Raw genomic sequence first — 26,446 nt, 5'->3', positions numbered from 1 at the left:
TATATTGTATGTAATTTTTACAATATTTTATTTATTCAAGTTATTATTTTATTCATTATAGTTGAAAAATAAATAACATTTTATTTCGTAATAAATATTATTATTTTATAATATTCTTGAATTTTTATTTATTTTTAATTTTAATTTTATTTATTTGGATCGAGTAGGATATCCGGTTAAAAATATATAATGTTTTGAATATGTGGACATCAAATATCTTGGTAGCCACAGATCAAATCATATAGAATAATTGATTATTTAGAAAAAACATATAGGATCACAATACCTCCAAAAACGTAATTATTTGATTTGTGCCCACCCCTAACATAAGCAAAAGCAAAATCTAAGCTACAAAGTTTCAAGTAGGCCACATAAAAAGTCGGGTTATTGGTAAGTGAATTCTCATAAATTTTAAAAATTTTGAGATTTCATTGTTATTGGTTCTTGGATTTCAAAAATCTTAATAAAATTCATTGTTATTGGTTTAAGAATGTTAAAAATACATTCAAATCCCTTGTTATTCAAAAAGTTTAGTTATTATTGATTCTCTAATTCTAACTAAATCTAGTGTTACTGAGAGATAAATTCAATTTATTTTTATTCATAAGATTCAATTTTCAAAATATCATATGTATCCATGTGATTTTAAAAATCCATATGATCAAAACAATAGACAACAAAATAGTTATACTTACCAAATATCTATTATACTTTAAATCCAATATCCAAAACTATAATTCATTACATTTTATATACTTTTACATTTTTGAATATATAATTATTTTTATATTATTTTATCATTTTGTATATGTAATTATATTTATAAATATTAAAAAATTTCAAAAATATATTTTTTTAAATAGTTTCAAAAAGAATTTTTTATAAAAAATACAAATTTGACAAAAAAATTGAAAAATCGAAATAAAAAAAAAACTTTTTTATTATTTTATTATTTATATATCTATTAAACAAGGGGTAAAATAGTCTTTTGTATTTTTAATGAAACATGTATTTGTCATTTTCTTCTTTGAGCATTTTTTTTGTGACAAAAACTTAAAAGAAACTATTTTAGAGAATTACAAATTTTGTATGTATTACTATTTTATTTTTTAATTTGAAAAAAAAAAATAAATAATCATGCTATATGGTTTAGAATAAATTAAATTATATATGTACTTTACAAAAATAATGATAGAAAATATGTAATACAAATTCATGAAAAATCTATACCAGTCTAAAAAGTTATGATCAAATTTCATTAGTCTTTTTTTTCGTCGAACGGTTATTCTATTACTCAAACTTGAAGTGGTCTGGATAGCCAGACCGGAACATAACAACCAATAAAACGTAACTTCCTATGGAAGGATCTAGTTGTTTTAGCTAAAATGTCTGAAATTTGATTATACGCTTGTGAAACATAAGAGATATTGAAATCTGAGAAGCATATCTGTAGCGTCTCTATCCTCTCCAATTTAGTTGCAAAGCTTGGCCATGCATGAGGTTCCTTAATCTTTGCAATCAGCTCCTTGCAGTTTGTCCTGAAGCTCTGGCATGACGAATGCTGAAGTATATTTTCTATCGCCCATCGCAGTGATTCTACTTCCAAATGCAAAGCTGATTCCCGTCGAGGAAAATTCCGTGTTCCCACAAGTTGAATGTTCCCACCACTGTCTATCCAGATCCATCCACATCCATTGAATTGAATAGAGGATGTCCAAGATCTATCTAGCAAGCAAATGCTACCCATGCTTATGGCTTGGGGTTCCTCCTTGTTGTTTTCTTGTACGATTGGTGGTACCATCTCATTCGCATTGAGCCATGCCTGACATTCACTTTCAGCATATCAAACAAGCTCCAAAGAGTCTATGTCTATCCCCTAAAGAATTTATCATTTCGAGCCTTCCAAATATACTAGATTATCCAGAGATTAGGGTCTATGTCTTGTTTTGGTTCGATTATATTGTTAGAACAGGTAATCCATATTTGTGTAGACACTTGGTATTGGAAAAACATGAGTACTTGTTGAAGTTGATGATAGTGATCAAATTTCATTAGTCATTGTATATAATTTTTTACAATCCACATAACTAAAATCTATCAACTCTTAAAATTCACAAACTTTATATAAATTCATTTCTCAATAATCTCTTAAAATTCACAAACTTTATATAAATTCATTTCTCAATAATCCCGTAGACGGTATGCTTTGACTTGTCTTTAATTCTTAAACACGTCATTAGATTGGAGAGAATAAAATCTATCAACACGTCATAATTTTTTGCCAAACTGATTTATGTTTTGTCTTAAAATGGAGAATAGTTAATCCCGCAACTTGATTCCGTCTTTGATTAATCAGATACATAACTAAATATCTAATAGTTACATTTTGCTATTTTGGTGATAGATTTTGCCTAATTAAACTCAAATTTTCATAAGATTAGTCGATTAATGTTGTAAATTTTTCTTTTGCATTTGATTAACTTATGTAACCATGAAAATTCTAAATTTTGTTTTTCCTTTGCCAAAATTCTAACTCATGTTAATGTCGCAAGAAAATATCAACCAAAATGCTAAAATGAATCTAAGCCACATATTGCAACTATTTTTAACGTAATTATAGCCATATTCATCGGTTAATTAGTTAACTTTGACTATCGTTTTAGAAAATTCCTGATTTAACTAAATATAACTCAAGTTCCATACATATAAATCCCCCATCAACACCATCCATTTTCCTCAGACCTGCAAGAACTTTAAAACACATAAAAAACTTAATAAAAAGAAGTAAAAATCCTTTCAGGTCTCAACAATGGAGATGAAGAAGATCGCTTGCGGTGTGCTTTTCGCTGCTGCCTCTATGACCGCTGTCATGGCTATTGAGGAAGCCGGAGCTCCTGCACCAGGACCCGCTTCTGCCGCCTCGGTTGCCCTCCCGGCTCTTGGCTCTTTGGTTGGGGCTTCCCTTGTGTCCCTCTTCAGCTACTACATGCATTAAGCTATATCTTCATTATGTAATAATACCATCTGCGTGATCCTTTTCATTTCTTACTTATTTCCGTTTCACTTGTCAACTAATAAAACTGAGAAAGTAATTCAAGAATAAACTTTCTCTTCTTCGTTTTTTGTGTTCCTTTCAATTTTTGATATGTGGATGGTATCACGGGTTTTGAATCTGGTTTCCTTCCTGATAGGATTAAATTTTGGCACATGCTGAAGCCTATATCGAAAATAAAACCCCAACAAATATGTCATATTAGCATTTTATGCGAAACATCTAATTTTCTTTTAGCATTTGATATTTACCAAGAACAAAGATGTAGTGCATATGTAGGAGGTAAATAGAAAAATACTTAAATTTACTGAAAAGTTAGTGATTGATAAATTAATTTTGGAACATCAACCAATGGCTAAGTACTAACATTTTACACGCAGAAACTCTTACATCTACTAAACTGCTACCACGGGCCACATTTCCTTCACATCCTACACTTTAAAGCGCATGTTTAGGCTGGCCAACGCTTCACAAACCCGTTTTGGCTCTTCCCATTCGTGCGTGGAAGGCAAAGTTTGTTTACTAAGCTAGTATTAACTTTATCTCCTGGGAATGTAAAGATCTTGTTAGATTTATCTTCGATTTTTACAACGGTTATTCTAAAACTATATAAGTAAAACCAAAAAGGGAAAAAAATATTTATAAGTATGAACACAGAAATTTTTTTTTTTTTTTTTGAAACACCCAAGGATTGGTTTAGGTAAGTTTTCCTATAAAAAAAGAACACAGAATCATATCAGGTTATGCTTCATTGAGTAAGTTTTCCTACAAAGAGAAGAAACAACCAAGGATTGGTTTAGGTATATGGGCCTCCTAATGCAAACAAGGCCTATCTAAAGGAGATTTTGCGTCAAATATCAAGAGTATATTTAGTTGACTTGATGAGAAGGTCCTGCCGAACCACAGCCGACCAAAGTTGACTTGGCTTGTTCTTGTCTCTCTCTATTTCTTGCGTCTCCATTCCTTAGCAAGACCATCTTCTACCTCATATTCTGTGTTTAGAGTTAGAGATGTTGTGTTTGTTTAAGAGGAAGAAGAAAAATAAAGAAGAGAAGATTCATTTCCAAAAGAATGGGGGCTTGTTGTTGGAGGAACTCATTGCATCTTCGGGAGGTATATACAATCCCATCCGTACATTTTCTTCCCACCAAATCCTTCAAGCCACAAACAACTTCGACTGGAACTCTATAATCTCCGAAGACAGGTTCGTATGGTACAGAGGCACGATCCGAAACAGACCCGTGCTGATCAAGAAATACCAAGACTGTTCCCTTTTCGACGCTGACAACTTCTACCGTGACATCACTGTCTCATCTTTGATGAGTAGCCATAAGAACGTTCTCAAGATACTGGGATGCTGTCTAGAGTTTCAACATCCCGTTCTCGTGTGTGAATACCCGGAGAACGGAGCTTTAAACTGCATAAAACGTGCAAGGGATGGAGCCACAAGACCGTTTCCTTGGAACGCAAGGTTGAGGATCGCTAAGGAGATTGCAGAAGCTGTGACCTATCTTCATACCGAGTTCCCAAGAACTATAATACATAGAGATTTAAAGCTTGCAAATATCTTCTTGGATGAGAATTTGACTGCTAAGCTCTCTTCTTTCAGTCTCAGTGTACTGATTCCAGAAGGGGAATCAAGCGTAAAGGACACGGTTTGCAGGACATCAAGCTATATCGAGCCGAAGTATCTCAATACAGGTTTGGTTACAGAGAATGTAGATATCTATAGCCTTGGGATCATTATGCTAATCCTTTTGACAGGGAAGTCTGAATATACTTCGGAAGTTGCTGTGTATCTTCCTGTATTGCCTGTCTATGTTGCCAAGTTGCTGGATAAAGGTCTGTTGACTGAACTGATAGACCCTTCGCTGTTGGAAAGCGGCGAGATCTCTGAGGATGTAAGAATGCAAATGGAAGCTTTTATTGAGCTTGCTTTTAGATGTGTAAGATTTAGACCAGGAAAAAACGAGCTTCACATGATAGACGTTGCAAAAGAACTCAAGAAGATAGAGAAGCATACTTGACATCCTTTAGATGCACATATGATTGTTTTTAAAGATCCTCTGTTTTCTTTTTTCTTTGGTTGTGTGCATACATGCTCGCACTACAATACTTAAGAGATATCTTCTGTTAATGGTGTCACAACTAGTTTTGGATTCTTAAACGCATTTTCCTGTTAAATGAAAGTGGTACTTTTGTTTTGGAACCTTGTTTATGTATACAAACTGTCTGACTTGCACGAAATGCATCAGAAACAGAACATGGCTACTAGTTTATGTACCCTAAAAACTCTTTCCTAATCGAAATGAAGTCTTACTAGAAAATCATATACAACAAGAAATCCAGCAATACAAAACCCTACTAGGTTTGAGCACAATCTCAAATCTTAAATCTGACCATCCTCTTCTTCTATAAGCTTAATCTGTTTTGCCACCGAAATCATCTTTGGCCTGTCTTCATTCCTCATTGCGCAACATCTCAGTGCCAGGTTGAGAAACATTTTCATCTGACCAGGCCTTATGTCGTTTGAATCACCCCCGAATTCAACAGGTTCTCCTCTCTCCTGTAGATCCTTCACATAATCAAGAATATAATACTTAAATTCAGGTCCATCCATATCTGGTCGTCTCCCCCCTAAGAAGAACCAACATAAAGATCCCAAAGCTGTACACATCTGCGTATTCTGTCAATATGCCCGTCGACAAATAAGTACGATCTAAGTATCCATCAGTTCTCTTCAATCCACGATTTACCTTCAGGGAGTGTCACGGCAAGCGAGAGATCAGTGAGCTTAGCAGTCCAATTCTGAGCCAAGAAAACATTATTTGCCCTGATATCTCTGTGTATAATGATCCTAGGGAAAGCAGTGTGAAGATAAGTTATAGCAATCGCAACCTCCTTGGCGATCTTCAACCGTGCATTCCAAGGCAACACCGGCGCGTCAAGACTTCCTCGATGGTTGAAGATCTCTTGATCAGGTAAGATCTTCCTTCGATGACCCCCTTGTACCAGGTGAACAAAAATGAATCATTAGGGAGAAGACACTTGGGATCAAAGTGATTTGATCGTAAGAGAACATTCTGATAGGGGTTGATATTCCGTTACAGTCGGCTATGAGTTTCTGAAGAAACATGCTTCCGTTTTTGAGGAAACACTTTCTCGCCTTCTTCTTTCTCCAGAATCCCGTAGCCCAATGGCAATGATGATATTCTCAGATTGCTATCTCTGCAGATACCGTTGAGACGTGAAAGAGAAGCTATTACAATTTCTTCTGTTTCTTAATGAGATTTAAAAAAAAAAAGACTTTATCTTATCTCTGTGATATTGTTTATTTATTCGAGAAGTCAAAGTTTATAAGAGCATCATTATCCCAAAACCCCTAAAGGGATCTCTTAATTAATTTTTAATACTTTTTAAAGTGTAAAAGTGAGTTAAGAGACTTAGAAAGAGATTTGAACATTTAAGTGGTTTATTGCAAGTCTCTTAATTATGTGGGTTCTTAAAAAAATTATAAAACACTTTCATTACAACAAACTTTACCACAATGCACAATCAAAAAACTTCAAATTGATCAATGATATTGAACTAACCAGTAGCTATTGGTTTCTATGTGGAAAAGGAAGCGATGAAAGCGTGTACTCGAGCAGTGTCCAGAACAAACATAGAAGATGAAGAATATATAATCAAAAAGGTAAACCAAAACTCAAGACTACTTATTCTAAAAAGACGTGAAACAAACCTCAGGCACAAGTCTAAGAACACCTGAAACGAAAACGTAACCGTTGGCTTTGATGGCCTGAAAGTATGGTCCTACAGCAGGTGGTGCTTTATTTGTAGACACAACTTCCTTCTTACCTGAACATTTTTTAGATTCAGCACTATCACACACAGACCCAAGACAACTAATAACTAGTAGTATATATATAGACACAGATTTATAGTAGTATATATTTAGAGAGATAAATGTAGGTGAAGACGAAGAAGAATAGTCTTGTAACCTGGCAAGGTCTTTGTGTTGCAGAAGCAAGACGAGTGATGGAGATGGAACTTGTGTTAGAAGCTAGAATCGCAGAACTCTTGGCTATGCCATCTAAATCCTTGAACAGCTTCTTCTTAATATCACTGATATGGACAAAGTCTCAAGGGTGTCTTGCATTGAGGAAAACAAAAATTCACTTACATATGAGAGTACAAAGGCACAAGGAAACTAAAACAGGACCGAACTGGAGTTTTACGATTTGGTATCTTTGCAGACCAGAAGAATGGTGTTTTCAGTGTAATAAACTTGCCTTTAGATTGCAAGTTTTCAGGTTGATTGGACTCATGGTTCTGATTGATCTCGTTGATCAACAGCCGGTTCTGATCCAAAATGTCTTGAACATTCACAAAGCTCTTCTGGAAACTCTGCAGCTCTTGAACATTCACAAAGCTCCATTTTTTTCCCACCAAGATCAAAATTATATTCCTGTAAGATGCAATAACATGAGTAGAAACCATGTCAAAGGCATATAAACAAACAAAGCCAAGAAAGGGACTCCCACCAGTTAGACATCGGATTTTGGAGACGCATCAAACATGAGACACTAAATGTACTTCTATTTTAATAGATTAGATGTTAGATTAATATGTGTTTTTGATTTTTTTTTTAAATGGAAATTAGCTTAAGAGACCCACCAAAAGACTGTGATAATGATGCTCTAATGTTCAGTTACAGTGATAGCTTTAATAAATTAAAAATATTATGTAGGGAAAGCTTCAGAAAACAGAACATTGTAAATAATCATTGTCTTGGGCGACTAAGCAAATATTATATAGCTGATACTAGAACTTCCACTATATTGCCAACATTTGTCATCTCCTTCGATCTTCAAATCCTATTTGAGTACATAATTTATAAATGAAAGAGACTCCTCCACCACTCTATCGACTGCTATTTACCTCCTCTTGGAAAGAAAGCTAATCTAGATTCCTCAAAGTGTAGTAACAACTAACAAGGCCACACTTCTTCCCCTTTCATCAGTGAATTCAGCTACTTGCGGTTGGATCCAAAGATGATATTCCAATATCCAAATCTAGAATAGAAATGCGTATATCAACATTTGAAGAAAAAAAAAAACATGCTTATAATTTTAAGAAACGAATTTTTTTTGATGCAAACAAATTTATGTAGTAACTATCTCATGAATAGTTAACATACATGCATGTCACCAACGATAACAGACAAAAGAAAGAAAGAAAAACGTCACATAATTGATTTCTCGATCCGGTCAAGTGCCTTTGCTACATGGATCATCGTTGGTCTATCTTCTCTCAAGCCCTCACAGCATCTCAGCGCGAGATCAACCACCTCTCTCTTACGTGATCTTCGATCTGAAATGTTTTTCATCTCACTATTCACATAAACGTTTTTCACATAGCAAAGAATATCGACCGATTGGCCATCAGGGCCCGCGGACACAGCTGCTCTACCATTTCCAATCAGAAGAACCAACAAAAGGATTCCAAAGCTGAAGACATCTGTATATTCCGTCACTAAACGTGTGCTGAGATAAGATGGATCCATGTATCCGAATGTTCCCACGATAACTTTATCTACCATCTGCGTTTTTCCTTCAGGGAGTGAAATCGAAAACAACATATCAGACAACTTGGGAGTCCAATTCTTGTCCAAGAAAATATGCATCGGCTTTATGTCTCTGTGAACAATGATCCTCGGAAAAGCTGTGTGAAGATAAGTCACAGCGTTGGCTACCTCCTTTGCAATCTTTAACTTTTGGTTCCAAGATAGCACCATTTTATTATTCCCGTTACATGCATCTCCATGCTGGTCTAGAACCCCGTTTTCTGCACCGTCAAATACTAGAACTGGAAGCGGAAACTCGAGACAACATCCTAGCAGTTTGAGGAAGTTTTTGTGATTGCTTACCCGAGCAGATATCACCATGTCATTGTAAGCATCTCCCTCTCCGAGTCCTAAGACTTCTCCTTCTGAGAATCTCTTGATCATGCAGTTTCTGTCTTCAATCACACCCTTGTACCAGGTATAATGCCAGCAATCAAAAACTTGAAGACATGGATCGAAATTATTTGTAGCCTTGAGGATTTGATCCGGTGAGAAGTCACGGATGGGATTTGATTTACCGTTACAGTCGGTTATGAGTTGTTGTAACAAGGTGCTTCCATTTTGTATAAACAACTCGAACTTCTTGTCTTTCCCCTCTTTTCTCCGGGATTTCATCTTTGGATCGGATGATGTTGACATTTCTTCTTCTTGCTGCACTTCTTTTACTTCCTGCAGAAGAAATGTACACCGCACCAACTAAGTCAACGTCTGTAATCGTTGTAGCATATTTGACAAATTCAATCTTCAATCTCTTTGACCAAGTCAATAATCGTAATTTGCTAGAATATTGTCAGACAGAATACTTATCTTTGAGTAAACAATAAAATCAAATTTTACTTTTAGAAAACTATTTATTTTTAAATAATGGATTATTACTAAAGTTTCAGAAAGTACCCTTTTTCAGTCAATAGGTTTGAACTTACTGTTTTGCACATGGAGTTATTAATGATAATTATCAATCAATATCCTATGATTATTCCTAGGTAGGCAAAATATCTGAACCCGAAGAACCGAACGAAATACGTTGCCAAAATGTAATACCGAGTCCGAAACTAGTTAAATATTCGAATTGAAGAATCGAAACCTAACCCAATCTAAACCGAAATATTTCAGTTATCCGAATATATCTGAATCAGATTTATATAGTTGAATATATTAGCTACTTTTAGAGTTAATATCCATAAAAAAAAAAGCAAAATGTATAGTTATCCAAAATATTGGAAAATATATACAAAATCGTCAAAAGCAAATATCTAAAATAGTTAAATAACATTCAAAACACCAAAAATACTTAAAACTAGTTGGTGTCCCACATCCTGTGTGAATATATATACCTAACAATTTCTAATTCTGATGTTTATCTTTATAAATAATGATAAAAATTAAATTAGATAAAACTTTTAAATTATTATCAATTATAAAATTTCAATATTCATATTGGTAATCAATGTATTAAATTATGTTATTTTGTTTCATAGTTTTATTTATATGATGTAGATTTTGGATCAAAATATTTTCTTTAGTAATAATTAAATTATAAAATTTGTATTTGTAATTAAACACACATTGTATTTGGACTGATAAAATCATGTAGCACTGAAAATATTATTAAAAACCACATAAAACATCAACAAAATGATAGTACATGAGTGTTCAATCCGGTAAAAACCGATCTATTTAAAACCGAACCAAATCGAAATAGAAAAAATAGTTTGGGTTTGACAGTACCAAATAAACAGAATGGGTGTATTTTTAAGAAACCTAAGTATATGGATATGGTTCAGTATATTAAGTGCTCAAACCGAGTAAACTGGTTAATTCAGATATATTAGTATATTTATATATAAATTTTATAATAATCTGTATTTAATCAATATTTTCAATAAAAACAGAGAAGCTGGCTATAATATTAGTCATTAAAATCATAAAATAAATATAAGATAAAAGTAATGATGATATTATCGGTAGATATTGTTAATATCAATTGTTAATAGGACAATTCTCCTAAATAGACTATTTTCAAGTTTTGGTCACACAAAAATAGACCACAATAAAGGAAAATGACCATAATATTTTATTTAATAGGTAAAATAACACTAATACCCTAGATAAAAAAATAAAAAAAAAATTATTTTTTTTAATAGTTTTAGAATATGTTCTCAAATTCGAACTTTTGTATAAAATATTTTTTTTTTCAAATTTTCTTTTTGTAATTCGAAAATACTTTTGAAACTATTTTAAAATTTTTTATTTTCAAATTTTTAATATTTATTTTTTATTTTATAAAATTTTAAACCTCAATCCCAAATCTCCACCCCTTAACTCTAAACCCTAAGGTTTGGATTAGTTAACCCTAGGGATATAAATATATATTTACCTCTTTAATAAAACATTTTGGTCATTTTCTTCTTTGTGTTCTATTTTTGTGACCAAAACTTTTTTAGTGCTATCGTAGGGTACTTTTCTTGTTAATATCTATTTAATTAGAAGTCCTAAATATGATGATAATTATATCAGTAAAATATGTAAATTTTTATTAATTAACTTAAATATCATGATAACTATATAGATATCAAAATAAATTTTAAATAATAGTATAAATAAATATATCTATACTTATCTAAGAAATTTGCGTACATGTCAACTTCCTAGTGATTTTAGTTAATATGCTTACTTTTCAATCCAAATATTCATATCAAACCAGTTTTTATGTTAAATTTTGGTATTTTGGCATACATAGCTCAAATTTATGTTTTATATATTATTTTTATTTTTAGATTTTAGATTTAAGAAATTTAAAGTATTTATGAGTTAAAAATTTTAAAAATAATTTAGACCATAATGAAGTCTTACTAGATAATCATATACTACAAGAAATCCAGCAATACACATATACACAAACCTACTAGGTATGAGCATAATCTCAAATTGATGCGTGTTCTATTTACTTAATCTCTTTTGCCACCAAGATCATCTTCGGCCTGTCTTCATTCCTCTCCTCACAGCATCTAAGTGCCAGGTCGAGACACATTCTCATCTGACCAGGCCTCATGTCGTTCGAACCACCCCCGAACTCAACAGGTTCTGCTCTCTCCTGCAGATCCTTCACATGTTTAAGAATACTAGTACCAAAAACTGTGTGCCCATCTGATAGAAGTTGTGGTCGTCCCATCAGAAGAACCAGCATAACGATTCCAAAAGTGAACACATCTGTGTATTCTGACACTATTTCCGTTAAGTGATAAATAGGATCTATGTATCCGAAAGTTCCAGCCAATCTATCTTTAATCCACGTCTTACCCTCAGGGAGTGTAACGGCAAGCGAGAAACCAGTGAGCTTAGCCCTCCCATTCTTATCCAACAAACATTAGTTGCCTTAATATCTCTGTGGACAATGATTCTAGGGAAAGCAGTGTGAAGATAAGTTATAGCAGTCGCAACCTCCTTTGCAATCTTCAATCGTACATTCCAAGGCAGCAATGGCCCGTCCTCGGCACCAACACTTCCTCGAATGTTCAAAGCTCTATATTCTAGGTCTTCAAATACCAGCACCGGAAGAGGAAATTCGAGACAAGAACCAATGAGTTTGAGGAAACCAATGTGATTACTTACCCGAGCTGATAACACAATATCGTTGTAGGCTCTCTCTTCTTCTCCACCCACTTGCCTTGTGAATCTCTTGATTAAGTAAGATCTGCCTTCGATGACTCCCTTGTACCAGTCTAAGGGTGATGTAATATCAGGGAGAGAATACTTGGGATCGAAGTGATTGATGGCTTTGGAAATTTGATAGGAAGAGAACATTCTGATAGGGTTTGACATGCCGTTACTGTCGGCTATAAGTTGCGCAAGAAACATGCTTCCATTTCTTAGAAACCACTTTCTCGCCTTGCCCTTCTCCTTCTTCCTTCTCCAGAATTCCATCGCCGTTGTGAGTGAGAGAGAGACGATACAGTTTCCTTTGAGGTTTCTTGATGAGATTGTTCAAAGGACAAAGGGAAAGTGTTGTGGGAAATAATAAACATATGTTAAAACGAATATCTAATACTCCTATTTTATATTTCAGTTATTATTCCTTTTGACTCTCAACTTGTGTTCCGACATCACTTTCCTTTTGAACCATCCTCATCCTTTCTCCAACAGAAGTCATCTCCAGTTAAGTTATTTTTAATTGTACTCATGGTATTGATCATAAGAGGTGCTTGATAAACAAGACAAAGAAGAAGAACTCAGAAGCAAATCAACCGCTAAGATCGTTCCAAGAGACTGGAAATGTCTCCTTGGAAGATCTCATCGAGCTTTGCAATGACAAATCAAAATCTGCTAACCAAATCATATAATCATATAATACACCAACAAACTTCAGCAATCACATGTTTCTTTTGGAGTTTTTGTGCAAAACAGAGATATGCTCGAAAACCGGCATGTCCAAATCAAAAGAGCCATAAGGAATTTACACCTTTGATACGTTAGTACAGATCTGATGACAGAGCAGTTTCAATAAATGGTGAATGGTTACAAGAACTTCCTCAAATTGTAAGGATGTTGTCTTTAGTTTGAGAATATCCGGTTTAGTTTTGTGAGTATGCTGAACTAAGATGGCAAAAGAGATAGCTATAGCGATTTCTTAGCTCCAAACCGTCTTCTCATGATGGGAACACTACAAAGCTAAGCGATGTTTATGTGTGTTAAGAATTGAACTGTTTTTGGCGGGTTGAGCCAGGCCCGTGCAGTAGTGCAATGCATGGTCGACTCATGAAGGTTCAGATAGCAGGCTATCTTAATGGCCTTCTCCCATAAAAAATAGAGTTAATATCGTGTGTATCGATGGCTCACATATCAGATATTAAACTGATAAGAACAGATACTACACTTGATCTTAGCCAAAAGGCCGAGAAAGGTAAGATTTGGAAGTGGGGTTAGGCTTTCTTTTTATAGTGTGAAGTATATGACTAATGACTTTCTGTCTTACGATGTGGGACTCTTATAAATATCCTTTTTCTATCTTATGACCAATGTCTCTCTAGTCTCTACAGGTTATTTTTCAACTGTCGGTTATTTCCCATTAGTCATAGAAGCTTCACAAACCTAGAAGAACGATGGAAACTTCATCAAAAGTTCTTCACACGCAGAAACAGATGAACTTGGTTTGTTCTGGAAATTCACGCTGGTTCCATTGAGTTCATACAAAAGTACAAAACAATCAGAAATTTTCAAATTTTGAGTTCATTCTTTCTCCTCCAATGGTTCTCCATCTTTGTTTGCTACTTATTGGCGTTTCTGTATCAGACTGTTGTTAAAAGAGTTTATTTCTTCAGACGCTGAATACAGTTTTTCTCTAAGAGCATATTCATTAAAATCCTTACAGCTACATATAATAACTTGAAAAGAGTTTGTTTGTTTGTTTGTTTCAGAAGTAACAAGAGCTTCACTAAAAATCTCAACATGTTATGCTTCAAATCACTCACATAGACCACACTTCCCTACGAAGATCATGTCTTTTTGCTTCAGTAAAGAAATGCTTTTGATGTCTTAAAAATGTTAATGGCAGTCAAATTTGTCTCCTCGTGAAGATATTGTTGAATCTGAAGCCATCAGAGTTTCAGAAAGTCAACTTTTTGCAGTCAACAAGTTTGAAACTCACTCTTTTGCACCTGGAGTCAGTTCTTCAACATCAAAGCTTGTCTGTCTGAAATGAAAACCATCTCACATGTTCTGCCTGCTTTTAAAACCCAAAGATAGATGTATGTACCCTCAAAACTCTTTTCTAAACAGAATGAAAGTTTTACTCAGAAAATTAAATCTTACAAAATATTAATGGTCAGAAATGGGAGAGCAATACACAATACACAACCCAACTAGGTATAAGCAATCTCAAATCTTAAATCTGACTATCCTAGAGTGATGCTTGTTCTATAAGCTTAATCTCTTTTGCCACGGAGATCATCTTTGGCCTGTCTTCATTTCTCTCCTCGCAGTATCTGAGTGCCAGGTCGAGTAACATATTCATCTGACCAGGCCTCATGTCACCCCCGAATTCAACAGGTTCTCCTCTCTCTCGCAGATCCTTCACATAATCAAGAACACTAGTACGAAAATCCGAGTGCCCATCTGGTAGAAGTTGTGGTCGTCCCAACAAAAGAACCAGCATAAGGATTCCGAAACTGAACACATCTGAATATTCTGTCACTATGCCCGTGGCCAAATAATAAGAATCTACGTATCCCTCAGGGAGTGTCACGGCGCTAGAGAAATCTGTGAGGCTAGCCTTCCAGTTCTTATCCAAGAAAACATTAGCTGCCTTGATATCTCTATGTAGAATGATTCTAGGGAAAGCAGTGTGAAGATAAGTTATAGCAGTCGCAACCTCTTTGGCAATCTTCAAATGTACATTCCAAGGCAGCAACGGCCCGTCCTCGGAACCAACACTTCCTCGAATGTTCAAAGCTCTATATTCTAGGTCTTCATATACCAGCACCGGAAGAGGAAATTCGAGACAAGAACCAATGAGTTTGAGGAAAAGGCAATATCGCTGTAAGCTCTCTCTTCTTCTCCAACCACTGGATGTATAAATCTCTTGATCAAGTAAGATCTGCCTTCGATGACTCCCTTGTACCAGGTGAAGTAAGGCGAAATATGCGGGAGAGAACACATGGGATCGAACTGATTCGTGGCCTTGGAAATTTGGTCGGAAGAGAACATTCGGATAGGGTTTGATATGCCGTTACAGTCGGCGATGAGTTGCTCAAGAAACATGCTTCCGTTTTCCAGGAAGCATTTTCTCGCCTTGTCCTTCTCCTTCTTCCTTCTCCAGCATTTCATCGCCGAATGATGATGGCTCTGATAACGTTGCGAGGGAGAGAGAGAGAGAGAGACGATCTTACAGTTTCCTTTTCTTGACAAGAGAAATAAAGATGAAGATGGTTCAAAGGGAAAGTTTTGTCGGAAATATAATAATCAACATATTTTGATAGAATATCGAATTTTATATTCAATTATTCTTCCTTTTGACTCAACTTGTGTTCCGACAACACTTTCCCTTTGAAGTTTGAACCATCCTCGTCTTTTCTCCGAAAGAAGTGATCTCCTGTCAAGTTTTATTTGTACTGAAATCAGAAGATAGATTGCTTGATGAACAAGACAAAGAAGAAGAAAACTCAGAAACAAATCAACGGCTATTGTTCCATATTAGAAAATCTCATCTAACTTTCTCTGCTAACCAAATCATCTTATCATAGTCCACCAACTACTTCAGCCAGAGCGGTCACATGTTTCTCTTGGAGTGTTTAGGTACAAAACAGAGGTGTGCTCGAAAACCTGCATGTCCTAATCAAAAGATCCATAAGGAATTTATACACATCTGTTCCGACAGAGCGCTCTCATCAATGGTGAGATAAGAACTTCCTCAAACTGTGAGTATGCTGAACGCGTACATTACAACAGTTCAAGTTTGGGAATGTTACTGCCTTCTCAAGAACTACAACTTCTACAAAGCTAAGTGGGTTCGTCTATCTCTGTCTCAAGGTATCAGTTAAGAGTTGAACTTTGTTTGGTGGGTTGAGCCAAGCCCGTGCAATAGTGCAACGCATGGACGACTCTTGAAAGCCCAGATAGCAAGCTATCTTAGTGGACTTTCATCCTTAAAAAATAGAGTTAATATCGAGCAGGCCGATAGCCCACATATCAGATATTAAACTGATAAGAACAGATACTACACTTGATCGTAGCCAAAAGGCCGAGAAAGGTATGATTTGGAACAAAGGCTCAGCTTCCTTTTTATATGTGAAGTTTATGACTAATGCATCTCTATCTTACCGATGTGGGACGTTAGAAGTATCCTTCTGTAGTGTCTAAGCCATAAGCAAAGAGCCAAAGACGCTAAATACAGTTCTCTTGTGACGATGTTGTTAAATAGAGTTTTATTGCCTCTTAAGACGCTAAATACAGTTTTCTCTAACAACATATTCATTAAAATCCTTACAGCTAAATATAATCACTTCGACAAGACTTAGTTGTTTCAGTAGTAACAAGAGCCTCACCAAAGTCCCAACATGTTTGGCTTCAGATCACTCACATAGACCACACTTCCCTAAGAAGCTCATATCTTACATTCTCTACCACTTCACCTACTTGCTCGTCTTGCTGCTTCACCTTCCCATTGTGTCCTGAATTTAGTGATACATAGAATTTGTCAATAACAAACGTAAGAGGAGAATCCAGCTCATCAAGCTCCTCGTCGCTCGTGTATCCTTTCCTTTGTATCACCGACGCGTTCCTAGACATGTCTCCTCCTACCTCTGAAATTTTCTTTGCTACATTGGTTGATGTTGGAGGAATGTATGTAACAGGTGGAGCTGCATAAGGGAAGGTAACTCCTGATAACTTCTGATCCGAAATGCTCTGATAAAACCAAACAAACAAACAACAAAGGAGTCAAACAAAATTCCTCAAATTAGTGAATATCAGGTCTTAGTTTGTGAATATGCAGAACGTATATTTACTATATTCCAAATTTGTGAATGTTTTGTAAATTAAGATTGTGAAATAGATTTCGATAGCGGTTTCTTACCCGGCCTTCACAACAGCTGTTGCTCGAGCTACAACCTTCAAACATTTTATTGAATTCAAATGGAACTGCAAAGCTAAGTGGGTTGTCTATGTGTTTCATACATTTCCACACAGCGTTTGGCAAGAGCTACTGGGTAAGAGTTGAACTGTGATTGGCGGGTTAAGCCAGCCCATGCAGTAGTGCAACGCATGGGCAACTCGTGAAAGCCCAGATAGCAAGCTATCTTGGTGGACCTTCTCCCTTAATAAATAGATTTAATATCGAGCGGGCCAATGACCCACATATCAGATATTAAACTGATAAGAACAGATACTACACTTGATCTTAGCCAAAAGGCCGAGAAAGGTATGATTTGGAGGTGAGGCTCAACTTTCTTTTTATACCATCTAGCTTATGACCCATGCCTCTCTATCCTACCGATGTGGGACTCTATTAATATCGTTTTCTATCCTATGACCAATGCCTCTCTACTAGTCTCCACAGATTAACTTTCAAGTTTCAACTGTCGGTTCTTTCCCATTGGTCACAGAAACTTCAAAAAAGTTCTTCAAAAGCAGAAACGGATAAAATTGGTTGTCCACTGAGTTCATACAGAACAGCCTTGAAATTTTCAAGTGGGTTCATTCCATCTCTTTTGCTACTTATCGGTTTCTCTGTGTGAGACTGTTGTTAAAAGAGTTTATTGCCACTTCAGACGCTGTATTCATTAAAATCCTTACAGCTACATATAATAACTTGGAAACTACTTAATTTGTTTCAGAAGTAACAAGAGCTTCACTAAAAATCTAAACATGTTCTGCTTCCAATCACTCACATCGACCACACTTCCCTAAGAAGCTCATATCTTGCATTCTCTACCACTTCACCTACTTGCTCATCTTGCTGCTTCACCTTCCCATTGTGTCCTGAACTTAGTGATACATAGACTTTGTCAATAACAAACGTAAGAGGAGAATCCAGCTCATCAAGCTCCTCATCGCTTGTGTATCCTTTTCTTTGTATCACAGACGCGTTCCTCGACATTCTAGAGATGTCTCCTACATTGATTGATGATGGAGGAACGTATGTAACAGGTGAAGATGCATAAGGAAAGCTAACTCCTGATAACTTCTGCTCCGCAACGCTCTGATGAGAAACCAAACAAACAAACAAAAGGGGTTATAGTGAGTGCATAGAGTAAGAAAAAAGGATTGGAGTTTTGTTTACCTCAGCGTTAAGCTCCTCTAGGACAGCTCCAGGGACATGATCAGGACAAAACTCATCAGGAGTAAAGTTGCAGAGTATTCTTTTTATCAATGGAAGACTAATCGATGGGCATACCTATGAATCAATCCAAAAAAACAAAGTCATTAGGTTGACCAAGAACTTTGAGAGTGAAAGAGATATCAAAACAAGAACCTCTTCTCTAACGGACAAGTCCATAAGCATGTCTTTAGGAAGCATAAGTAGATCGCTAAGTTCGTTTAACAAACTGAAGTACTTCTCATCTTCTTCTACATAGTCTTCAGCGAGACATCTACACCAGTTTCCAATCTACAAGTGAGAGATTATAACAGTCAGGAAACATTCTTATGTGAAATGAATGATATGATTCATGTTTCTTGATGGTGTACCGCGTTTTTAAGCTGTGCTCCGGATCCAAAGCTTAAGTCTCCAGCAGTTATAGGCAGAACTTTGGAATCAAGAATAGGATCAGAGACAGGATCTGTGGGAATCTGGTGTTCTGATTCGCGTAGTATAGCGTTGAACATGGCTACGTCAACTCTAGCTATACACTTCTCCATTACCTGTTTAAAGACAAATAAAATATTACAATAGCTAGTTTATGTTACTTCTTTGGACTTTGAAAATGTAGAATATGAGTACCATTTTAGACAAGATAGGTAAACAACCACACTCATGTCCTTCTCCTCGCGTAGGACAAAGCCTTGATAGTGCAGCTTTGAAAGCATTTTGCCATAGGCTAATTGAAAAGCTTCCTTGCTCTTGATCTCCCTTTAGTTTCTCATTCGTTTTACCGTCATTTTCGGGAGATTGCATATGAGGAGTGAAGACCTGAAAGACAAGACAGAACAAGAAAAAAGTTTTGAGATACCTGAAAATGAAAAGATCTTTCTTAAAATGTCAATGAATGATACTTCACCTGCCACCAAACAGATTCAACAATTCTAGAGAAGATCCAGAACTCGACTTTCTTTAATGCTGCAGTGAAGGTTTCACTCCCATTGGATTTAGAGGTTTGCGTGAATGCATGTGAAGTGATCTCTCTCAAAGTGATTATGTTTGATAACCAGAACGTTAATCTGAAACATAAGGAACCAAGAAAAAAAACTGATCAGATAAATCAAGATCCTGAAAGGTACTAGACTCATGGTGTTAAGTTTTGTTTTGTGTTACGTACCTTGAAACATCATTTCCGCAAGATTTAGCAGCTAAAATGAGACCAGAGACTGTGTTTCTAGCAACAGTTGCTCGCTTTTCTTGACTCCAATGTTTACAAGCGTGGATGTACAGTCTTGAAACTCTTCTAGCAGGAGTGTGAAGCTTGTGAGCTGAGCTAGAGTGGTCTGGTACAACCGAATAGAGCGAAATCTCTAGAGCTGCAACTTCTCTTAGCTCATCTTCAAGTTTCTCAATTCTTGTCTCCAAACTCTCAACCTTTTGTTTCAATGCTTCTTCATCTTCACTTGCCTCCTTCTCACTTCCACTACTAATGCCATTATCTGAAGCATCTTCTTGAACTTCTTCAACCAAAAGATCCGCTCTCTTATCGTCATCAAAATCTTTCACCAAGCCATTCACAGTCTCTTGTTTCTTTGCGACTTCACTAGACTCGGACTCTGGATGACTCTCTGAAGACCCATTCACGGTGTTATCATCTGCTTGTGTAGTTGTAAGACTTACTGATTCAGAGACCTTAGATTCTTCTTTAGCTTCCAAAGACTTGAGTCTTTCTTGCTCTGAAGCTCTTGTAGCACCGTTTTTCTTCTGTGGCTTTTGATCTCTTCTCCCATTTTTTGTAGGCCTATTGGACTGTACAGTGTTAGATGTTCTTCCCTTCATCATATCACCAAACTCTCTTCACTTCTTCTCCGTTGCAGCGGTTACTTAACAACTTTCAAGTTAAAGAGTCTGAAAAGTAGCAGAGGAAAATGACAAAACACTCAGTTGTGTATATTCCCAAGGCAAATTAGGATATAAAAAGGAAAACGACATTATTGGCATATGAAAAAGATTTATATAATAGTACTAAAAAAGGCAAGCAATCAAATAGATTCTCACAAGTTCCTAGTTATTTATAGAAATGAGTGCATTCTCTTTGTATCTAGTGAATGATCACAAGAATGATTTTCATCATATAGATTTTATCAACCCACAGAACTTCACTTCAAAGAAGTATGAATCATGGTTCAGTTTCAGAGAGAAACAAGAAGAATGTAAAGTGCATAAAACATATGAAGCATAAAAAGAAGAAGAACACAAAAACAAGAACAAGAAAACAACTACTTCACTTGGGGATCACCAATACACCAGTTTTCTCAAAAGAGCTTTCGTTATCTAGAAACCGTAAAAGCGACTTTATCTGGCTCGCGGGTTGCATATGAGTACATGATTTAAATGAGAGGCATTTAATAACATGACGGACCGTGAAGATCGTGGTCGTTGTGAGTGATGCCGTTACATGTTAACCGGGCAGCTTTGTCGGTGGTTCAAGTGGTTTACCGAGAGTTGTCGGTCACATTGTACTCGTTTACTTTAAGTTAACCGAAGCAATGATGATTGATGACTGTATTGTCCCTTTCACTTTCGTCATTTCAGATCTTATTTGCCTTCCACTTCCTCAAACAGTGATTGTGATTTAGATTCGGATTGTTATGTTTTTATATCCACAACGAAATAAATGTAATGATATTTTATTTATTTTAAGACGATGTAGAAAAGCAACTTCGAGGATTATCTATTTAAGGGGTTGTATAAGAACTTATTATTTGAGTTTAGAAGTTTGTAGACAAGTCAAGAGAGTTTGGCCAACGACGAGGAAAATATATTAGAATACAACAAGAAAATAACTTTTGCTTCAATAGAAGTCAATTTAAATGAGTAGTAATACCGACATAACGCAAATGATGTTTTTGTAACTAGATGCAAACAATTTTAAATAAATACTATATCATCAATGCAGCTAGCAACAACAGTAAGTAGAGCAATGTTCATAAGGAGCTAACAAATACTCCCTCCGTTTTTTTTATATATGACGTTTTAGAGAAATTTTTTTGTTCCAAATTATTTAACGTTTTCAATTTTCTATGTAAAATTTATTACTAATTAATGTTAGATGACCAATGATATTATAATTTCTATTTTATTATTGGTTAAATTGTGGTTATGTAAACAACTAATGATGTTTTTGTTTAGAAATTAAATGTTTCTTAATCTATGTGCACAATTCTAAAACGTCATATATAAAAAAACGGAGGAAGTATTCAAATAAATTAAATGCCAACTTTTTCAGTTGAGCCTATTTGGTCAAACCATGAAAATGTGGCAGGGTATGCTCGGAAATGAAATTACATGATTCTAGTGTGTTACATCCTAAAAATTGCTTATATTACCTACAAGGTAGACTTTTAAGCTATTGTCATGAACATTCTTGACGCTTCCATAAACCACAAAACGAAGGTTAGAACTTTCCATAACAAAAACTAGTATGTATTTTCTTAGACTCTCCAGAATATCACTACAGTGGATCTAGATAAACTTAATGTACGGGGTCATAAGACAAGGGACTAACAATAAACAGCTTTACAGAAACAAACCAGAGCATAACCAAATGAATTATACAATGTCACTACTAAGAGCATTTCTAAAAAAACTTTCTATTATAGAGTTTTGCAAAAACTCTATATTTGAAGTTTCAAAGTGTTCTTCTCCAAAATCAAAACTTCAAATTTAACTTCAAAATTATTTATAATTTACATTATGCTCCTTATATTTGTCATAATTAATATAAATTCATAAAACTTTTATAGATAATTAGCACATATATAAAAATATTAGAGTAATATAAATTAATAAAATCTTATACTAAAATATAAAATTATAAATAGAAATACACAATTAAATATAAAACTACAAGCAAAATATCATATTATTACATAAAATTATTTTCTTAATGCTCTGTTCTCGGTTACAAAAAATTTGTCTGGACAATATTTTAGAAGTTCCGGAGAAAATTTACTAGATTATTAGTGTTTTGTAATATTTAAATTTTTACAATAATTACAAAATTTTACACATAATTTAAAAAATTAAAATAAAATTTATAATATTATAAAAGTAGAATTAGACAACAAGAATATTACAAAAGAAACTTAATAATTTTTTTATAATTAAGAAGATATGTGCATGAAGACATAATTATTACAAAAATTTAAATATTACAACAACACTAATAGTCTAGTAAATTTTCTCGAGAACTTCTAAAATATTGTCCAAACAAATTTTGTATAACTGAAAAAGTTGCATTAATAAAATAATTTTACGTAATAATGTGGTATTTTCTTGTAGTTTAATATTTAATTATGTATTTCTATTTATAATTTTATATTTTAGTGAAAGATTTTATTAATTAATATTACTATGATATTTTTATATATGTGCTAGTTATCTATAAAAGTTTAATAGATTTATATTAATTATGACAAATATAAAGAGGATAGTGTAAATTACAAATCAATTTTGAAGTTAAATTTGAAGTTTTGCTTTTGGAGAAAAACACCTTGAAACTTCAAATATAGAGTTTGCAAAACTCTATAATAGAGAGTCTTTTTGGAGATGCTCTTAAGACTCTAAATTTGAAGTTTTGAAGTTTATTTTTAAAGAGCAATAAACTCTATATTTGAAGTTATATAATTCCTTTTGGAGATGCTCTAAGCACTTTTTCCATTAATATAGCACTCAAAAGTTATAACGACAGGAGGTTAGAGACTCACTTAATCTCTAGATAAAAGGGAAGATTGAAAAGAAATCAAATTTGAGGAGTTATAAGTAAAGGATTATAAATAGTATCAAAATATAGGAATAGGCTTACAATGATATTGTCTTGTGAGCGGTAGTAGGAGAGGCTTACAATGACATTGTCTTTTCTGCTAAGATAAAGAATCACAACAACTTTCTCAAACTATTTGGAAGCTGTCTCAAGTTTAGTTTTCCGGTCTCTGTGTTTGAATACGCAGGACATGGAGTCCTAAATCATCCAGGGCTTATTATAGTTAACGGGCGAGAATACGTACTGCCTTTGAGTCTAAGGTTGAAGAATTGGAAAGGAGATTGCTAATGCAGTGACTTATCTTCACTTGGCCTTACCTAAGATCATTATACCTAGAGACATTAAGCGTGTATTACACTTGCTCCGAGATGCTGCGAGGAGAGAGATGAAGACAGGCTGAAGATGATCCAAGTAGCTAGAGAACTCAAACGGATTGAGTGAATAGAAAACTAGATTCTATCATCTAAAGCCTGAGATGCTGGAAGATACAGTCAAGTGGACAAGCAAATTCAGAATCATGATTGAGATCATGCTCAGACTAAGTTACTGTTAGAGATCCTATGTTATTGAACTATCAATCCAATCATTTCCTTCTGAAGTTTGCAACTCAGAAGGATAATTTGGCATGAAATAAACATATGAAACTTCATAGAAGGTTATAAACACTAAGGACAAAGAAAGTGGAAACAGAGTACTTAAGCGTTACAACTACGGTTATGTAACAGATTAATTAATCTCACGTTCATTTTGGAGTTTCCCTGTGACAATCTATTTTATGCATGTATGAATTTAAAAACTTAGCTTTACAGTCCAATAACAGGGAGGATCTCTAACGTGATGTCTGAATCCACCTGAATTCTTGAGCTACGTCAATCATCTTCGGTATGTATTCACCTATATATCTTCTCACAGCATCTGAGATCAAGTGCAACACATGCTTCCACGTTAAATCATTGACCACTTGTCATGTCTTTCACCATATTTTTATAACACGGATCAATCACTTCATGAAGCATCCTAGTAGCTTGAGAAAGTTGACGTGGTTGCTCATCCGAGCAGACAAGAGAAAATCATTGTAAACCTCAACCACTTTAGGTTCGATACCTTTATCCGCAAGGTACCTCATGTAAGTTCTGTTTTCGATGATGCCTCTGTACCACCACGTAGGAATCCCCTCGAAGGCGATGAAACAAGTGGGATCGAAGTTATTGGTGGCTGTAAGGATCTGGTTAGAAGCAAAGGTACGTAGAGATGCTGTTCCAAAGATGATGGAAGTGGCAAAAGAACCAAAAAGGATTGAGAGATGGACATAGAACATATTTTGTCAACTTTATTGGTCAACTTTGTAATAAATACAAAGTGTAGTGTCAATTGAGATATCTACAGTGGAAGGTAGATCATTATTGTAAACTTAGTAAGTAAATCTGTAATATTCTAAAATATGTGGGCTAAATTAAAATATCTTTGTAGTTCGTAAGAAGAACTAAATAAAACTACACTCTTTTGCAAAGTCCAAACCGACCCAAAGTCCCCCATTTTCTATTAAAAAAAAACTTTTTAGTAATTTTCCCTTCTAATATTGGTTTTGTGATTGTTGGTGAATAAATCATGTTCGTTTAATAAGTGAAATATTAAATGTCCTTAAATCTCCTTTTTGTAGCAAAGAAAAACCATTTATTTTGAATTTGAAAATCACCTTTTAAAAAAAAACTGATGATGTAGCAATGGAGTCTAGTGTCGTTTATATCTTTCTGCTTGAGTCCAATCAAATCTTTTTGTTGACCAAAAATTAATTTTTTTTTGAACACTGACTAAAAATTAATAAAATTAATTAATAGAGCAATTCTCTCAAATAACACTTTTTAAATTTTTGTTACAAAAATAAATTTTAAAAACTAAATGATCAAAATAGTTTTTTTTTATTTTGAAATTTAAAAAAAAAAAAATTAAAATCTATCTCTAAACTCCACCCTTTAACTATAAACTCTAATGTCTAGATAAATTAATCATAAGGGTATTTACTTTTTTCACAAAACATTTAAAGTTATTTTGGTCATTTTTATTTTTAAGCTTTATATTTGTGAAAAAAAAAACTTTTTTAAGGTCTATCTAGAGAATTTCTCAAATTAATTTTGGTAAAATTGGAATGATTCAGCTAAAGTAAACGGTAAGAGTTTGTTATACAATCATAACCTTCTTCCACAAGTCTTCTTCTTCAAAATCTCCCCGCTCTCTCTCGTTCACCTCTGCACCACATTCTTGCGCCAGAGATTGTTTGAAGCTTTCCTCTCTGTCTTTAATGGCGAATCACAAAGATCAACGTACAGAACCTCTCCCGAAGTTACCTGTTTTAAGAAACTTCTTTGTCACTCTATCGAACTTGATTTTAGGCTTGGGCATTCGGGTTTCCAATCAGGTTTCGGTTTTGTCCAGTCGGGTTTTAGTCTTTCGGATTTATCAAAATCAGCCCCATTTGGATTATATGAAAGTTCGGTTTGGTACCGGTTCGGATTCTGTCGGTTCGGGTCGGGATTAGTAAATCTTCAACAAACCGGTACAACCCGATGTACTTTCGGGTTCGGGTCCTAATTGGTTCTTTGGCTTAAAAATAACTGATATGTGTCGTCTCTGTAAAAAAAATAAGTAAAATTGGTTCTTCGATTAAAAGATACCTGATTTATACATATTTTGTAACCAAAACAAAAGTAAAATCGATTAAAAAATAAGAAAGAAACATCACACGTGATCATTCAAAATCAAACGAAAGGTAAACATAGTTGTTGATAGAAAGAAAACCAAATAAATGAAAGCATAAAACAAAAACCAAGTTCTCATGAAATTAGAAACATTATAAAATGAAAACAAAATTAAAATCTAAGAACTTCAAACTTCAACCGCCACCTTCAACCACCAACCTTCATGTAACACATAATTATTTTAGATGTTCAATAATATCTTAGTGTATTTTGGATACATATTAGGAATTGAGATCATGTTAAATACAAGTTTTTTTTTAAAAAAATTGAATCTTTCGGGTTCTATTGGGTATCAATTTAGGTTCAGATTCGCGGGTTCGGTTCAGATAATATTCATAACCCGAAATACCATAAAATATGATTCATTTGGTATTTACGTCGGGTTCGGATTCAA

The 26,446-nt window shown here is 34.5% G+C and overlaps 7 protein-coding genes and 3 non-coding genes across 16 annotated transcripts; 2 read left to right on the top strand and 8 right to left on the bottom strand.

Moving 5' to 3' along the window:
* The first annotated feature begins 2,728 nt into the window (after positions 1-2,728).
* On the top strand, positions 2,729-3,171 carry LOC117133702 (arabinogalactan protein 23). The gene has a single exon (XM_033290522.1). The coding sequence runs from the start codon at positions 2,810-2,812 to the stop codon at positions 2,993-2,995; it is 186 nt and encodes a 61-aa protein (XP_033146413.1). The 5' UTR covers positions 2,729-2,809; the 3' UTR covers positions 2,996-3,171.
* A 226-nt stretch (positions 3,172-3,397) lies between these two features.
* On the top strand, positions 3,398-5,255 carry LOC103863029 (non-functional pseudokinase ZED1). The gene has a single exon (XM_009140769.3). It carries the CDS (start codon positions 4,063-4,065, stop codon positions 5,077-5,079), a length of 1,017 nt encoding a protein of 338 aa, XP_009139017.1. The 5' UTR covers positions 3,398-4,062; the 3' UTR covers positions 5,080-5,255.
* A 97-nt stretch (positions 5,256-5,352) lies between these two features.
* LOC103863324 (non-functional pseudokinase ZED1) lies at positions 5,353-15,563 on the bottom strand. The gene is given in 6 exon segments (XM_033290523.1): positions 5,353-6,280; positions 6,646-6,910; positions 7,054-7,520; positions 7,597-8,127; positions 8,302-15,204; positions 15,207-15,563. Coding segments are annotated over 2 exon segments (924 nt in total). The 5' UTR covers positions 15,501-15,563; the 3' UTR covers positions 5,353-6,280; positions 6,646-6,910; positions 7,054-7,520; positions 7,597-8,127; positions 8,302-14,574.
* LOC103863031 (non-functional pseudokinase ZED1) lies at positions 5,442-7,552 on the bottom strand. Its single transcript, XM_033290344.1, has 4 exons — positions 7,345-7,552; positions 6,818-6,910; positions 5,809-6,057; positions 5,442-5,689 (listed from the first exon to the last, which is right to left on the bottom strand). The coding sequence occupies exons 1-4, from the start codon at positions 7,550-7,552 to the stop codon at positions 5,442-5,444; spliced, it is 798 nt and encodes a 265-aa protein (XP_033146235.1).
* LOC117133641 (non-functional pseudokinase ZED1) lies at positions 8,298-9,317 on the bottom strand. The gene has a single exon (XM_033290343.1). It carries the CDS (start codon positions 9,315-9,317, stop codon positions 8,298-8,300), a length of 1,020 nt encoding a protein of 339 aa, XP_033146234.1.
* On the bottom strand, positions 11,623-12,602 carry LOC103863028 (non-functional pseudokinase ZED1). Its single transcript, XM_033290342.1, has 2 exons — positions 12,144-12,602; positions 11,623-12,030 (listed from the first exon to the last, which is right to left on the bottom strand). The coding sequence occupies exons 1-2, from the start codon at positions 12,600-12,602 to the stop codon at positions 11,623-11,625; spliced, it is 867 nt and encodes a 288-aa protein (XP_033146233.1).
* LOC117133831 lies at positions 13,388-13,582 on the bottom strand. Its single transcript, XR_004457874.1, has one exon. It is a non-coding gene; the product is annotated as a U2 spliceosomal RNA (small nuclear RNA).
* A 667-nt stretch (positions 15,564-16,230) lies between the features above and the next one.
* LOC117133829 lies at positions 16,231-16,426 on the bottom strand. Its single transcript, XR_004457872.1, has one exon. It is a non-coding gene; the product is annotated as a U2 spliceosomal RNA (small nuclear RNA).
* LOC103863026 lies at positions 16,232-21,475 on the bottom strand. Of its 7 annotated transcripts, none has more exons than XM_009140763.3 (9): positions 20,752-21,473; positions 19,649-20,379; positions 19,391-19,550; positions 19,114-19,302; positions 18,861-19,034; positions 18,646-18,780; positions 18,454-18,567; positions 18,299-18,372; positions 16,232-17,004 (listed from the first exon to the last, which is right to left on the bottom strand). In XM_009140763.3, exons 2-9 carry the CDS (start codon positions 20,311-20,313, stop codon positions 16,749-16,751), a joined length of 1,767 nt encoding a protein of 588 aa, XP_009139011.2. In that variant the 5' UTR covers positions 20,314-20,379; positions 20,752-21,473; the 3' UTR covers positions 16,232-16,748. The 7 variants fall into 7 exon arrangements, with proteins under 7 accessions (XP_009139011.2, XP_009139013.2, XP_009139010.2 ...); XM_009140765.3 differs by having other exon boundaries at positions 20,530-21,472; XM_009140762.3 differs by having other exon boundaries at positions 20,755-21,472.
* LOC117133826 lies at positions 17,402-17,596 on the bottom strand. The gene has a single exon (XR_004457870.1). It is a non-coding gene; the product is annotated as a U2 spliceosomal RNA (small nuclear RNA).
* Positions 21,476-26,446: the final 4,971 nt, after the last annotated feature.

Source organism: Brassica rapa, chromosome A04 (genome assembly GCF_000309985.2).
Source record: "Brassica rapa cultivar Chiifu-401-42 chromosome A04, CAAS_Brap_v3.01, whole genome shotgun sequence".
NCBI classification, from domain to species: domain Eukaryota; kingdom Viridiplantae; phylum Streptophyta; class Magnoliopsida; order Brassicales; family Brassicaceae; genus Brassica; species Brassica rapa.
The sequence above is the reverse complement of the archived record's forward strand: the minus strand, read 5'-3'. Positions and strand labels throughout refer to the sequence as shown.

What these genes read in the sequence shown, in the direction of transcription:
- LOC117133702 (XM_033290522.1), top strand. Translation starts at nt 2,810, where the DNA reads ATGGAGATGAAGAAGATCGCTTGCGGTGTGCTTTTCGCTGCTGCCTCT.
- LOC103863029 (XM_009140769.3), top strand. Translation starts at nt 4,063, where the DNA reads ATGTTGTGTTTGTTTAAGAGGAAGAAGAAAAATAAAGAAGAGAAGATT.
- LOC103863031 (XM_033290344.1), bottom strand. Translation starts at nt 7,552, where the DNA reads ATGGTTTCTACTCATGTTATTGCATCTTACAGGAATATAATTTTGATC. An exon ending in CGGTTACGTTTTCGTTTCAG is followed by an intron (nt 6,058 to 6,817) that starts GTGTTCTTAGAC and finishes ACCTGGTACAAG; the next exon opens with GGGGTCATCGAAGGAAGATC. An exon ending in TGCCGTGACACTCCCTGAAG is followed by an intron (nt 5,690 to 5,808) that starts GTAAATCGTGGA and finishes GGTTCTTCTTAG; the next exon opens with GGGGGAGACGACCAGATATG.
- LOC117133641 (XM_033290343.1), bottom strand. Translation starts at nt 9,317, where the DNA reads ATGTCAACATCATCCGATCCAAAGATGAAATCCCGGAGAAAAGAGGGG.
- LOC103863028 (XM_033290342.1), bottom strand. Translation starts at nt 12,602, where the DNA reads ATGGAATTCTGGAGAAGGAAGAAGGAGAAGGGCAAGGCGAGAAAGTGG. An exon ending in GGCCATTGCTGCCTTGGAAT is followed by an intron (nt 12,031 to 12,143) that starts GTACGATTGAAG and finishes TTGTTGGATAAG; the next exon opens with AATGGGAGGGCTAAGCTCAC.
- LOC103863026 (XM_033290519.1), bottom strand. Translation starts at nt 20,313, where the DNA reads ATGATGAAGGGAAGAACATCTAACACTGTACAGTCCAATAGGCCTACA. An exon ending in TTGAATCTGTTTGGTGGCAG is followed by an intron (nt 19,303 to 19,390) that starts GTGAAGTATCAT and finishes CTTGTCTTTCAG; the next exon opens with GTCTTCACTCCTCATATGCA. An exon ending in TACCTATCTTGTCTAAAATG is followed by an intron (nt 19,035 to 19,113) that starts GTACTCATATTC and finishes GTCTTTAAACAG; the next exon opens with GTAATGGAGAAGTGTATAGC.